This window comes from Poecilia mexicana, unplaced genomic scaffold, assembly GCF_051168715.1.
Source record: "Poecilia mexicana isolate PSO_F unplaced genomic scaffold, ASM5116871v1 scaffold_2, whole genome shotgun sequence".
Taxonomy (NCBI): Eukaryota; Metazoa; Chordata; class Actinopteri; order Cyprinodontiformes; family Poeciliidae; genus Poecilia; species Poecilia mexicana.
Window position 1 is genome coordinate 44,600,032 of NW_028263371.1, and position 15,646 is coordinate 44,615,677.

The 15,646-nt window shown below is 39.3% G+C and overlaps 1 protein-coding gene across 2 annotated transcripts in view; it reads left to right on the plus strand.

Annotated features, from left to right (window-relative positions):
• Positions 1 to 15,646, plus strand: part of igf2bp2a (insulin-like growth factor 2 mRNA binding protein 2a) — a 72,839-nt gene that overhangs the window by 42,281 nt on the left and 14,912 nt on the right. For both annotated transcript variants that reach the window (XM_015012080.2, XM_088001459.1), the window contains exons 4-9: positions 1,313 to 1,364; positions 4,835 to 4,898; positions 7,216 to 7,506; positions 7,654 to 7,788; positions 12,398 to 12,520; positions 15,098 to 15,233. In XM_015012080.2, the coding sequence (XP_014867566.2) occupies positions 1,313 to 1,364; positions 4,835 to 4,898; positions 7,216 to 7,506; positions 7,654 to 7,788; positions 12,398 to 12,520; positions 15,098 to 15,233 (801 nt within the window). The remainder of the gene's footprint in view (positions 1 to 1,312; positions 1,365 to 4,834; positions 4,899 to 7,215; positions 7,507 to 7,653; positions 7,789 to 12,397; positions 12,521 to 15,097; positions 15,234 to 15,646) is intronic.

The following is a 15,646-nucleotide window of genomic DNA, read 5'->3' on the forward strand; positions in this document are numbered from 1 at the left end:
ATTACATGAAAACAACTTTCCAGAGGGTTCACAACTCCAATATCGAGGGAAACTAATGAGGGAAAATCAGGAAGAGTGCTTGTAAGGGCCTTACAACGTACTCGCTAAAGTTTCTCTACATCAATAATGTATTTGTCCTTCCAGTGGAGGGAAACTTTAATTTTTTCCCGCATTCAATGAAATTTTGTTAATTAAAAATGAACTATGCACTATCCGTTCCCGCTTTTACTTGCTTGAAGAAATGATCTCCATTCATTATTTAGTAAAGAGTTCGGGCAACTCAAGTCAAGGTGAACAAACATGCCGAGGTATAAAAATGCCAGAATGATGCATTATTCTATGAATGATTTCACTTCAGGTTGTATTGCTGTTGAAACAATATCATGGCAGCATCTGTGATGGACCTCAACGACCTCTGGCAGTGTTAACTTAGAGCTGCGGTTTTAAACATGTCTTACAATAAATTGTAAAACATTTTTGTCAACACGCAAGTTTGTTTCCAATTTAAATATAAGAGTCCTTACAGTTAATTACATAAAAGCTCACACAGAATTTATTTCAGTTGTTTTTTACACAAGTAGAAGCAGTACAGTCATCCTTCATAGATGAGACGTGATTTAGTTAACAATAACTTTTTAGGTTAAAAGTTGTCAAAGGTCTGGATTTGGTTAGAATTTGCTTCATAAAATGTTAGAAATTGTTCTCTTTATGGATCAAAATATTGATCATCATTATACTGATGGTTTTTTTTTTTTTGTGTCTTGTAAAAATGTGCTTTTGTCTATGATAAAATGTGAGGTGATGTCTGGCACGCGTCGCCCCCAAGAGAGGCAGGAATCACTCTGGCAACCAACCTGAAAAATTCAATCTGGATTATTACTTACTGTTTAGAAGCATACCTTAATGCACAACTATCTTCTAGAATTAACCCAATGATGACAAAAATAAAAGCTCATGTACTTTCTGCAAAAATATTAGCTTCTTTCTTTACTTTTTTTCTTATTTGTTCAGACATTTTTTAAAAAGTAACTTTGCTTTTTTATTGTTTAATTATCAACTGTTTTGCAGACTCCTAATACAATTTAAGATGTAAAGCTGATGTATCTGATGTCTAATTCATCAACAAAACTTTACTCTAATCCAGGACGCTGTGCTCTAATTAGTGGGAAGGGAACCATTATACTATCTTTAAGAATTTACTCTATCATTTTCTTTTGGACGTTGTCGTTTAAAAATTGCCCCCGAAAAACTCTGTTCTTGTCCTGCTCTGTGTATTTATGCCTCTGACATGAACTCTGCTCTCTCCCCTCAGGTTTTGGATGGCCTTCTTGCTCAGCATGGTACTGTAGAGAACGTGGAGCAAGGTACAGAACCCAACTCCTTGATCATCACGCGTTTTGTATTCATCCTTCATCCTTCTCCAACTGTTTGATACATGTGTGTCTTTTTAGTGACACACGCAAGAACACCCAGACCCCCCAGTGAGTCACGACCCCCCCCTGCGTGACTCTGCTTCCTCATTATCATCACCGCACACATCCATTATCTAAACATAACCTATTTCTGTATATGATTCAGTCTTTATCATCTTGTCTGTCTCTGTGCGTTAATGTTTGGGCCACAGACAGGATGAGGCTCTAAATAAGAAAAGTCTGCCACCCCTGGGCCTGTTAGCGTATGGATTGAAGTGGGCAGACATGGAGGAGATCCAGGAATAATGCGCCTGTGTGTTTGAGTTTTGCATCTCTTTTGGGATCCAGCATTGTGGTAACGGGGGGGGGGGGAAGGCACAGCAGGCGCCTGTGGTGAAGCTTCTGAACTCGCTCATGTGTGTGTGTGTGTGTGTGTGTGTGTGTGTGTGTGTGTGTGTGTGTGTGTGTGTGTGTGTGTGAGTGTGTGCGTGTGTGTGGATGATTTTGCTGTCTTGTACATGAACAGGCATGCAGGGGGGGCGGGGGGGGGCAAATAGACACCTAAAAATCCAAGCTTGAGAAAAAGAAAAATTCTTGGCACACACTTACTCACTGACGGATTCTCTGTGTGCTAAAACAGCCAGGATGAGCTACCTCCCACTGTTGTGATGACAGGTGCTGAACGAGAACCCAGCAGAGAAATTATTTTACGCCTAAAGTTTTTAAAACAGTTTGCTTCATTCTCTACCAAACAACCACCAGGGAATTTCCTCCTCCAGTTGTCTCTTCAAACATCACCGGTTACTCTGAATTACCAACGGAGCCACCTCGTCGTCTCATTGTTCCGGCTTTCCCGCCTTATGTCACTGCTCCCTGCTTCACTTCCTGCACTCTGGTTACCATTTGTTTTTTTTTTTTTAGAGCAGTCCCATATATGTGTGTAGTGGCGGGACGGAGCTGGCTGTGGGGACGAGCACAGTGCCAGACTCTGTCCATGTATCCTCTCTCTGCCAGCCAGGCACCATCACTGGATTTAACCCTTCCCGGCTCAACTTTGACTGACTCGCAATGTTTTTGGCCGTTAAATGATGTGAGCTCTCTACTCTCAGCGTTTTATGTAAGCTTTAGAATTTGGCCTTACAATTACGGAGATTTGAAGAGATCATTTTAACATTGAGGGGATTTGTCAGCGTGACCTGGTAGCTCTTGTGTGTTGTGTTTGCTAATCAGAGTAACGTTGGTTATTTGAGTTTCCGACTGGGTTGTCACTGGGCTGGATATGGGCCAGGATTTATCACCAGCTGTCAAATGTTACAAAAGACTGAATGATAAGTGCACGACATAAAAGAATACCAAACATAAATCTCAAAGAAAAAAAAAAATGTGATTGCTTTTGGAGTACAAACATCTGGACTCTCTTTTAATCTTTTAATCGGATCCAGATCAATAATTCTTTAGACTTTTCGAAGGTTTAAACTTTTTATTTGGTACTTGGCAGCTTTAGTCGAGTATTGCAATTTATTTTATTGACATCGTTACATCTGGGTCAAGGATAAAAAGCCTCCTAAATTCAGGTGATAAATGTCGTATTGACACACAGCTGACAACGTTTCAAGAACCGAGTTTAAGCAGTATGTTTGGCATTCTTTTACCAGCAGCCATCGAAAGAGACACCATACAGTAAGTTGTGACTCGTTTAGTCAATTCTGAAAAATACCAAAGATAACACAATTTCCCACATAGTCAAATTACATTCTTGGATCATAAATCAGGAGAGTTCAAGCTGAAAACATGGCAAACTGTACAATATCTACCAATTGATGACGTGTTTTGCACATACTGCGCCATGTTTTTGCTGAATTTTGTTTCAAACACACAACTTTCAGATGTATCAGCCGCCACAGTTTTTGACATTTCTGGTAAATCCTATAGATTTTGTTTTTCTTCCCTTAATCACATCCTTTAGAGTTAAGTGGAACAAACTAAACTGGATTTGAGTTTGTGAGAAGCCTCAGGTGCTTTATGTCACAAGCTGGAATTAATCGATTAGATTAAAATAAGTTCACGCCATGAAGGACTTGCGAAATCCTGCATCATTAGGTTTATTCAACTATTGTGTTGCTCAACTTCGTCTTTGCAGATTTGCCAAAGAAATGCTGGACGGCATTGCTCACCGTGATTCATTAACATAACTCATAGATGCACAATGCAGAGTAATGATTTCATGGTTTACTGGAAACATTTCTGACTTGATCCATGGAAGCTAACAAGTAGGTTTGAAGTTCCTGTGTTTTCTTGTCTTTCTCTTTTTGATGAGTGGTAATTAAATATGGGACATATTTATACTCTAACAAAATAGTAAGACCATGATTAGTATTTAAAAGATCCTAGACTCTAATCATTGTAAAACTTTTGTGTAAATTGAAAAATGGTTTTAGTCACACTTATGTTATGGAAACTCTTAGATATGAATCTATGACATTAGTGACTTAAAGCACATTTTTGTCAAGCGAGGTTGTAGTGCTCATTTAGTGAAAATAGTTTTTTCCTCTAAACTGTTTTATTGTTCCTCCATTTTCCTAATTTGTAAGTGAAAGCTGCACTATACGTATGTTTGCTTTATCAGCTGCAAGAACGCCACAAAAATGAAAATGCAACAAAAGTCCAAAGATTAAAAACAAAAAACTTCAGTAAATCTGGAGTGTAGCACCGAAACCTCTTTACAGCCTTGTCTGTTTGGAAACAGGAACAGAAACGTATTTGAACAAAGCCTTTGGGCAGAGCTGTGCTTTACATTGTTGGACGTTCAAAATAACTGAGACAATCAGATTTTTCTCCTGCGCACACTGTGCTTTAGCTTTAGGTTCAGCTTTTCTTCCTTTAAAACTGAGTTAAATAATCAGCTCATCATCCAAACTGATCACCTGATTAAGCTGATTGTGTTTGTCGCTGTTTGTAATGGATTCTGTAATTAACATCTTTCTCTGAATCAGACCTTGTGTGATCTCTGCGGATTCACACACTCCGCTCTGCTCCGTCTTCGCAGAACAACCCTTGACCACCTATCTAGTCAAGGTGTGTCTCTGTTGTGTGCTTCATCTTCGTTAATTGGCGATTATCTGCCGTGTTCGGGCGGTTATGTCGGACTCAGATCCGTTTTTGTGAAAGTGACAGCGAGGCCTTTGTGTTAAGCAGCTCCGTTTTGTAGAGGAAGCAGCAGGGTTTGGAGAGAAGCCAGCGTGCTGATGGCTGTAATGGATTCACACAGACAAGCAGCTTTCTGGGTCGCCACGGGAACATGGACGCGTGTCCGACTCACCTACAGAAAACAACAAAGACCTGATATGTGCATGTGTGCTCCATTGTTTGCTGTATCTCATGTTTTTCTCTGTCTCTCTCTCTCTTCTTGTCTTGTCCCACAGTGAACACTGACACAGAAACAGCAGTGGTGAATGTTACATACGCAACCAAGGAAGAAGCTAAAGTGTAAGCAGCACAAATAATGTTACTTATGAGTAACACTCACGTACAGATGACAAACTGCAAATTTGAGCACTGCAGTTCATTGATTCTTTGCTTGACAAACTGTACATTGTAAGAGCAAGGCCAGCATATTTAGAGGAACATGCATACAAATGTAAACACATTTAAACGGGAAGTTGCAACATCATGCAGAATATGTTTTTAGTACATTTAACTGTCTTATGTACTGGTTTTTGTTTTAACTGAGGACATGGTGAAGGATCACAGGTTACAGGACTTTTTATACCAACTAAAAAAAAACAACCGACTTGCAAGGGTGAAAGTTTGAAGGAACAAACATTGCAATAATGTTGGTCCAGAACAGAAGATTATTGCTGAATTTGGACTAAATATAAAGAAATACAATTAAAATGTTTATGATTTGGATGGTGTAGACCCTATTTGTTTTTTTTGTGGTTTTTTACCTATTCAGAAACATTCATTAGTTACATGCTCAGTGCTGTTTTGCATTCATTTTCATAATGTATAGTAACAAATAAAGTAAAAAAAAAAAACAAGAAAGAAAGAAAAAGTCAGCTCATAGCTGCCATGCAGCTTCTCTTTTTCGTTGGCTGTGGGGAACATACATTTGCAGACGGGTCAGTAGTCAGCTCACCCAACACGACTCCATGCAGATCTGCCTCAAGAAATTCAAACATGCTTGTTGACTGTACGGTCAAACTGGGTCGATTCCCTCGCACACCTGCAGACTCCAGGGTTCACCTCATATCACACTAGCAGTTTTTCATGCCAATTGGGCAAAAAGCTTTATTCATTCACTATTTAGTCTTCTTTACACTCGAGCTACGCAGATAACCAGATAACGACGGAGCTAAATGTTCCTCTGAAGTCTGTAAAATTATTCATATCTGTCATCCATTCAATGTGGCTACGTTATTTTTGTCTTCTTTTATACAGAGTGATGTAATTGCAATGCTTGATTGACCTTACAATATTTTGCAGCGTCGCTTTAAAAATGTACCCACATATATTTAAATCTATGAGGGTTTAAGCTGCTGTCATGTTTTACCAGTAGGTTGTACCTCGGACTCACGATCAAATCTGAAGTAATGGAAATCCTAATGTTGAATCTTTGGGTCCATTACATACTGAGAACAAGATTTTTTAAGCTGTTTCTTTGTCCAATATCAATCAAAATTCATTGAATCTGAAGAACACACTGTGTTTAGATGTAATTGCTGTTTGTTTTGTTTTAAATTAATGTATCATCATCCAGAATCTGCACAGAAACACATAATGTTTTTTTTCCATGTAATGGGAAGAATTTGTGCTTTAAAAATACCCATAGCAATGGAGTCATGGCTTTTAAAACACACAATTTTCTCTCAGTCATCCATATCATTGTAGCTCATATTTTTCAGAAACCTAACTTTTTGAAATCAGGCGCCAGACTGAACACATTTTTTGTTGGTAGAGCAATATATTCCAGAGGACAACTTTGGAAGTTTTTTTTTTTTGTTTGGTGATCTATCGCTATAAGTGTTGTGAGAAATTAGAGACCGGACGTGTGTGACTTTTATGTTTTTCTCCACCTTTGCTGCGTAGATTCTGGCAAATGTCACTCTGATTTCAAAGCTTGGTCAGATTTGGAGGTAAAATTAATTTAAATTGGCGAAATTCTTTTTTTCCATCTTGTCATGAAATCTTGAGAACAATTTATGTTCTATAGAAATTCATAATCTTTAGGTAATCCAAAAAATTTGAAAGAAAGAATATCTTGGGAATATTTAATGTGATTTTTTTATTTTTATTTTGATGAGTACAATTTCTCTTCAAAAACACATTTTAAAAATAGAAATATTACATAACCTCTATGGTGTGGTTCACACACTCATAAGAAAGATTTCTGACTTCACAGTTATCTGCCAGACAGACGCTGACAAACACCTTAAGGAGTGTAAGCCACACAAAGTTATTGTAACGAAGCTGAATGTTAAGAGGCTTTCCAGGACGTTGATGGAAAGTTTAGTGAAAGAAAAAAGTGTACAAGTGATACCCAAGGCGTAAAATTTGGATAGAATCAGTGCGTGGGGTGGGCGTGGCAGGCATAGTAAAAACTATGGACTTAATTACAGCTTCCCCCTGCCACTGTGTCCTTGGGTAAGGCACTGCAGTCCAAGTTGCCTTCAAATTCGACTTGTGTATTAAAGTGTATGTGCTTGGGTAAATGAGAATGTAAAAGTTCTTTTAGTGATAGATAGGACCATTCAAAGTTCAACATTTCCTCTCTGTTTCTGCCTCCCTCTCTTCCCCCCCTCAGAGCAATCGAGAAGCTGACAGGACACCAGTTTGACGACTACTCCCTAAACGTGTCGTACATCATGGACATGGATGGCGCTTCGCCCGTCCAGGCTCCCCGAGCGCGGCGTGGGGGCCGGTCCTCCCGGGACCAGGGCACCCCCCAGCCCGGTCCGTCAGGAGGCTTCGGTTCACCCCGTCTCAGACAGCCGGACTTCCCGCTGCGGATGCTTGTGCCGACTCAGTTTGTGGGAGCAATCATCGGGAAAGAAGGCCTGACCATCAAGAACGTCACCAAACAGACACAGTCCAAGTACGCCTTTTAACTCAGTTAAAAAGTTTCTACTGTCAAGTTGGTTTTATTGTCCATTATCCCCCCAAAATAGATAGCATAATCAATTTATCCAAGTCAAATTATCATAGATTTGTGAGGCATCTGATTTCCGCATCCGTCCTTCAGGGTGGACATCCACCGGAAGGAAAATGCAGGCGCAGCAGAAAAACCCATCACCATCCATTCAACACCCGAGGGATGCTCGTCCGCCTGCCGGATGATCCTGGACATCATGCAGAAGGAGGCCAACGAGACCAAGACGTAAGCCCGCATGCAGCTCCCACAAACAAACACGCGTACCGCTGGCCGTAAATATACAACCCCACGTGGAGATTAACTGTCATGTCTTCAGGGCTATAATCTCATCCTTTAACCCTGCATGCACACTTTTAAATCTCACTGTGCACTCCTTTCAGCCTGGACCACTAACACAGTAAACACGGATGCTTACCCAGGCAGGCACGTGATCGCAGCTTAGCGTCTAAGAGTCCAGGCCGGGAGATCTAATTGGGTTTGACACTTTTAACGAGACTCCGCACCTTTTTTATGGCTCTTTGAGCTTCTTCGTGGCGTAAACAGCAACCTTTATTCTGTTGTTCATTTGTTTTGATTTGTGAGTGTGCGTGTGAATGCAGAACAGTCACAAAGCCATTTTTTTTAACACAGGGAATTGCGTTTACATTTATTTAATTTTTTTTTTATGTATCAAGAGCTTTCTTGTGCTGGTTTTTGATCAAGCCTTGTTTCTGGTTCGGTGAGAGAATTCACATGCTTCTCACTGAAATAGAAACTATTACTAGTTGTTTGATGTGTAGAGCTTGTCCTGGTGGACGAAGACATAAGGAAAAGGCAAATTTAGATCAGGGAGTTGAAGTAATACTGTGATATTTGCTAAAACGACCAGAGAGGCAGAATCTGCAGAAAATACACATATTTATCTTAATCATTCTGTGGACTGATTTTGATCACCGGTCTAAATGTCGTAATATTCCTTAATGTTCAGAAGTCCAAGTGTTCCCAAACTGACTTTATTTTATTCATGATTTCAGCACCTGAAAAGCATCAAACTATAGTTCAGAGATTCTATGCTACCCAATAGGTAATTATTATTAATTCTGATTAATAACATCTAAATTATGAGTTGAACATAATCCATAAACCAGATGTACAAAGATTCATTCTGTTTATGTTGTTAGCCAAAGTCACCACAAAGTGCTTGTGCTGCAACCCCGTTTCCATAGAAACAGCCAAATGGAAAGAATTTGACGTTGTTTAATGAGGGGTAAAAATGGCCCACTCTGCGGCTCTAAGCATAATTGGGCATCTTTTTTTTTTTTTTTCTTTTTTTTTTTTCATGTCCCCAAATTTTTGAAGCTAATCAAATTTACATTGCAAATTCGTTTACGGTGCTTATTTATCATCCAATCAATAACACAAATGGACAAAATTTAATTTTCTTCATTTTGTGATTTAACACACCTATCATCTGGTCTCCATGGCAACGACTAAATGGTAATTAAATTGTTTCAGGGTGGGAAAATAACCTGCCCTGCAGTTCTGACCATACGCCTCCTTTGAAAATTACTGAAATATTACACAGTTGGAGAGATGTAAAGAAGAATTTTATGAGAGATGAGAGATACATAAAGTTTAAATACACAATGACAGTAGAGGAAAACACATTCAAAACTAGCATCAGCCCATCCAAAGGCCGAATTTTATGTATCTTATATTTATTTTTTATTTTAATATAAATTATTAAAATAATTATTACCTATTACATTTATTTATTTTAACTTTAAAACTTTACGCTCATTTCTGTATTAAATCATATTATATTTTTAGCTCTAATAACCTTCTTAGTTTCTTTTAAATTAAACTTGTTAGACCACTAAAAATTCCTTCATTGTATAGTTTTGTAGAATGCCCTTAATAAGCCGACTCAGCCACGTTTATTTTCTCAGTCTTCTAATTTAAATAGTTGTTTAATCTGCAACCTGGTTCCCATGACAACAGCCAAACATCGATATGACACGTGGAAAGGATCAAGTTACAAAAAAATCCAAATATGAATAAATTTACAAACTTTGGAAAGTAACACTTTGGAGAGTCATATTACTGTGTAAAAATGTAGTGGTACAAAATGGTGACCCTTGCCCAAAAGAGTTGTATTTTATTTAATTTATTTATACATTTTTTATTAATTTATGCATTGTGTTTCATTATTGTTAACATTTATCTAACTGCAGCTGTCCTCTAATTTAAAGACATAGCAGTGATGTCACAATTTCTTAAAATATGCAGGTTGTATTTGACATGCAGAAAAAAAAGGATTTTACAATCTGCATACATTTCTGAATGTTGTAATAGAAAAGAAAAAACAGTGTTCATTAAGTCTGGGTATTGTTGCTGTAAGTTTTTCTTTCTGTTGTTTATTATTACTATACTCAAAGTGAAAGCAAAGGAGTTTCACTGCTTCAGTTGGTGTAATCTACCTCAATCAGTCAAGCTCTAATCCTGCCTTCAAAAGTTACAATGACGCCCACACCTCTGAGATAAGTCAACAAAGGGACAGCGAGTGCCTTGCCTGGGTGCCACACCTGCAGGAATAAAACCGGTCGCCCCTGCCTCTCTCCGCCCTGTGATTTCACTCAGCCTTACCACACTGAAACTCAAACCACAAAACCCACACATCTGCCATTCCCTCTCACTTCACCCCTAACTAACGTCACCCTGCAGCGTAGATCTGTATTTGCAGATCGCAGCCCCCCCCCTCGCCCTCCTGGCTCTGAAGACACGCCACGTCTGAGAGTCAGGCCCCGATGAAACCCCCAGCATCTGGCCACCCTCCACCACACCCCTGATTCACATTTACACCCTGTAATTGACACACAAAGCAGAAATGCATATAATGCAGAAGTTGCACTCCTCCTTTTCCTGTAAATGATCATACATGCCATCTGCTCCCGTCAGAGGCAGATGTGGTGAACTCATACTTCGTTTGAAACTTTAAAAGCAATGGCTTTTTTTTTTTTTTGCAGTTAATATTTTGTCAGCACAAACAGAGCACAGGAAGCTTTTTATTGTCTAATTGTAGATATATTATCTGCATGTTTGCAGAAGAAAATATTTTGTCAGCACTAACAGAGCACAGGAAGTTTTTTATTGTATAATTGTAGATATATTATCTGCATATTTGCAGAAGAAAATATTTGTTTGGCTTTATATATAAAATTGTCCAAGCAAAATTGTGCATTTTTCTCATCCTGCATCTTTACTCCACAATAGCTGAATGTTATTTCAAAAATAATAATTATCTGTACTAAACACAACAGAAAAAGTGACTCACCTTCCATTGCTTTCAAATTACACGAAAAAAAAAAAATCCTCCAGAAAAACATGAATCATCTGATTCAAAGTATTATTTTTCTATCTATTTTCTATCCTAATGATTTTTTTCTGGTCTGCAATTTGGTTTGGGTTACCCCAAATTACCTCCAATGTTAGGTTTGTTTCTGTGGACTCATGCTGGAAACTTATTACGAAGAAGTACATAAACTAACTGAGTTTTCTGCTGTTGTGGTAAAAAAAACAAAAGTAGGGAATGTTTTATAGGAAAGAATGCAAGAACTGTGGTTCTTCATATCAAATCAAATTGCTTTGTTGTTTTTAATCCCCTAAAACAACAAGCCTTTTCAGACGAAACGACTTCTTGTTGTCGGAGGGATTTTCTCAGTTGCACTTTCTTGTTTATTTTGAACTTTTGAGCACAAAGGAATTCTTATTGAAATCAAATAGAATCAAAAACCAATTCCAGGAAATCTTTCAGCTTCCTTTCCACAGCACACCCGATGTAATGTGAAGACATTTAATGGACAATATTTACTAAATAGGCTGTGTTTGTTTTTTTGATAAGGTAAGACTCTTTACTCCTCCTGCCTACAGACCAGGTGTCCAAAGGGAAGCCTAGGGGTAATTTATTGTACCTCAGGATGGTTTCATGCAGCCCTGATTGGCTGATCAACTATAGTAAATTGGACAACAGACGTTACTCCAAATTACTTGTAATGTTGGATAAATACAGCAAGAATTTGTTTTTGGCATTAAATGGTTTCACAAACATCCGAGGCTTTTTTTTTTTCAGATAGACATTGAATTACAGTTCTATAAGCGAGAAAAATCTAAATATTTAATTCAAATATTGTGCATTTATTTTATTGTTGAGCAGCTAAAATGAAACCAAAAAATGCACTCGTAATTAAAAAAAAAACAATTATCTTTTTAAAGTAAAATGTAAACTTGACATATTCAGCTTTTTAATTTCAAAAACTGCTTAAACACACTGAAATTTTTTTTTTGTCTTTATTCCTTATTTCCTTTAATATTATTTAGAAAACAAGATCCCTACGCAAGAGTAGAAGTAAATAAATTGTAGTACAGTTTGCTTCTTGCTCTGTAGAAACTCTTAATTGCATCTAAAGCATGCTCATGTGGCCTCAAAACCTGTCATTTAAACACTTAAAAAATTCAGGCAAAGGAAGCTGGATAGCAGCTCAAAAATATTTTTAACCAGATTTCAACCTTCCAACAGAGGTTGCCGTCCTGTAAATGCTGCACCAACTAAATCACTGGACAACTACAGGAATCTATATGGGCTACATCTGATCTGCTTCTTATGAATGTCTCTGGAAACATAAAGAGATCAATCATTTAGCTGATCTATCAGAAGAAGTCCTGTGCTTACAGCAGCGTTTGCTCCGAGGCAGCTGCCCACATTCCACAACATTCCTCACACCCTCGCTGAGGTGTCAGCGACACTCAGTGGAGCCAGTCATCGCAACTAACCTTTTGTGTGTTTGTGCGTCGGCAGGACAGAGGAGATCCCTCTGAAAATCCTTGCCCACAACAGCCTGGTGGGCCGACTGATTGGGAAGGAGGGCCGCAACCTGAAGAAGATCGAGGAGGAGACAGGGACCAAGATAACCATCTCCTCGTAAGTCGGGCGCTCAGTCATTTACATGTCGCCACAGGCTGATGAGTAATTTAAACGACGCCTCTCGGATTGATTGAAAAAGTTTATGACTCAAGAAGAAAAAAAAAATCTTATGAATGTAAGGCAGAAATTTAAAGAAGACCGACTTTAAATGCAGAATCTCTTTCAGCTGTGGATGGCAGGACGGGTCAGGCATATTTAATGCTACGATGCTCAGTAATATGGAGGATGCAAATGAAAGGAATACATTGTAGAAATCTTTGTGGAAACTACATCAATGAAATTCCCTAACTTTTCCAGACTGCACTGCAGCATTGTGATCACTTTCTCTGACCCACTCTCTACTTTCTCCAAACAAACAAATGAAAAAGAAAATATATATGGAAAGTTAGAAGTAACGTTTAAATTCTTCTCCACCCTAATTTCACTTGTGTCCGGTTCTGTCCGACTCATCCCGTGTGCCACAGTCTGCTGGGGAGATAAACGTCTCTTCATTCAGACTCACCCAGGAGCAATAAAGGAACCGAATGAGCATCCTAAAGTCGTATATCGCTGCCGCATCTGCAAACACAGTTGAAACGCTTTGCCCGAGTTGACGCCGTTCAGGTGGAAAGTGCCAAATCATTTCCGTGTTCTCGCAGTTTTAAAGCCGCACAAGACCTTTAAACCTCAGCAATCTGCAGCACTGACCCATGTACATTTCTGCTCCCGGGGGACATGCAAACACATCCAGGCGCACGAAGATCAGCTTACTCATTCTTTGTGTCAGTGGCATCGCACTGAATATTTTCTTCAGTAAAGTTGGTGGTAAAATACAGAACATTTTGAGCGTCCAGTCCAGCCTGACATGAGGCTCCCTCTGTAGGAGCAGGAATTGCGTCCTGCTGAGCTTAGCCACAACCACATTGCGTATAGATAGACTTGATGCTGCTTTAACCAACTGGGAAACAGGATTTTCTGTTTCATGGAGCCACACCCTCCTTCCTGAATGTTTCTTTTTTTTTTTTTTTCCTTTTTTTATGTTGTTCCACCTAACTGAGCAGTTAAAAGTGAAAATGTGTAGAGTTGATTACGGCTCCCTTTCCCCAGGATATGAGTGAGGAGGTGATTACACTCCATTTGACTGAGTGCGCTCAACCTGCTCTGAGAAACAGATGGAGATCCTTTTGGGCAAACTGGTGATTCTGTGAAGCATCCTCTGTTTTTCTAAAGGAAAATGGACTGAAAAGTGTAAACTGCTGTATAAAACTCAGGCGAATCGTTTTATGGAGCTGTAACTTTGATGAGTACTTTGATTTTCCAAGAAACTGTCTAAAAAGTGATATTCTATTAAGCGTGCAGTCGCTGGAAAGGTAAGAGTGAGAAAGGGAGGATTGATTTTGTTGGATGTGCAATGGTTTTCTTCACTCTAAGTTTTTTTTATTATGAGCATTTTGTCTTTATTAGCTGTAAAAAGCAGAAACCGTTTGCTACTTTCCAAGCGCTGCAGCTTTTGGTCGGATGGATGATCTTTGTTTCTCCTTCTTGTGCGCGTCGCCGCACTGCCGTTCCCAGGCTGACCTTGCCTCACTCGTTGTTTTAAGACTCATTTCACACAATGTTTCACAGAAAGCTTGTTTTACTCATCCTGCAGAGGCCTCGGCCTGAGAAGAGAGCTGGAAAATGTCTTCCCGACTTGTCTCCCGAGAGGCTTTGAAAACAAAAAGGGGGAAAAAAAAAACCCTCCGTTATGTCAGCAGGGCTATCTTAGTTATGGCTAGTGGACTGCAAATTGCGTATGTGTGATCTTAAACTTGTAAACAGAAATTGTGCCAACATCCAGATGCAAACAGGTCTGGGAAGAATCCTGGCAAAGGATTTAACTTTGTCTTGCTTTGATAGCATTCAACCACGAACCTCAATGTATTTTGTTGATAATTTTGGTTTTATCTCAACCCAAAAACAGCGGCTAATTGTGAACTGAAAGTAAACATTTAAGAAAATAAAAATCTGAAAAGTATACAGTGGAACATTTTTTTGCCCATTATTCCTTGAAGTGTAATTTAAATTCATTTGTAATGAGATTAAATGACACACTAGCTGACTCTACTTACTAATTAGTAAACTTCTGCAGGCAATTGAGTGCACTCGTGCATCAGAGTAAATGCACCTGTATACAAATGCACACCACACTTTTCAGATCTGTATCTGTGAAAAACATTGAAGCCTTTTATCCCTTTTATCCCACTTCACAATCACGTACAACTTTGTGTTGGTCCGTCTCAGAAAATCCCAATAAAATACACTGAGGTTTGTGGTTTTCTTGCTATAAAAAGCGAAAGGCACAATACTTTTGCAAATCTCTGCTTTTCTGCCGGGGTGTCAATATTATGCAAGCCGATGTAAAAACACCAACACCCAAATACATATCGCAGCTAAACTGTTGTTTGGATGCATTTAAATTGAATTTTAAAAATAAACATGTTTAAATATCTGAGTTTTAGTAAAAAAATAAAAAATAAAAATATGCAGAAAGAAACTGAATTTGAATGACCCTACATTTCCTCTTGTGATTTGTGTGTGCGCTCCGTGTTTCAGGTTACAAGACTTAACCATTTACAACCCTGAGAGGACCATCACGGTGAAGGGAAGCTTGGAGGCTTGTTGTAAAGCCGAGGAGGAGATCATGAAGAAGCTGAGGGAAGCCTACGAGAACGATATCGCTGCTATAAATGTAAGCCCTCTGCGCTGTTTCTGTGCCGTTCATGTGATGATTATGACCGTCAGGTGACTCACACAGACTGACAGGTGAGCGGCGGAGAGGACTCGGGGGTTGGGGGGGGGGGGGGGTTGACCGCAGGACCATATTAGCTTCCCCCGTAGTGTGTTACCGCCAGCATTAGTAAGGCCCGCTCTGTAAACAGATAACAGTAAACGATCGCTGAATAGCTCATTAAGTGAGCTGAGTGTTTGAGTGCAGCCTGTCTCCGTGCCTCTGACTCACACTCCCTTCCCCGCTGTGTGTGTGTCTGCGTCCCTGCTGCAACACACCGCGTTTCCCAGCATCCATCTGATATCTGCGGGTCGCTCTTTCGCCCGGCTCCTCTTTCACACCGGCCCTGTGACATCATCAGCCGCTGGGGTCAA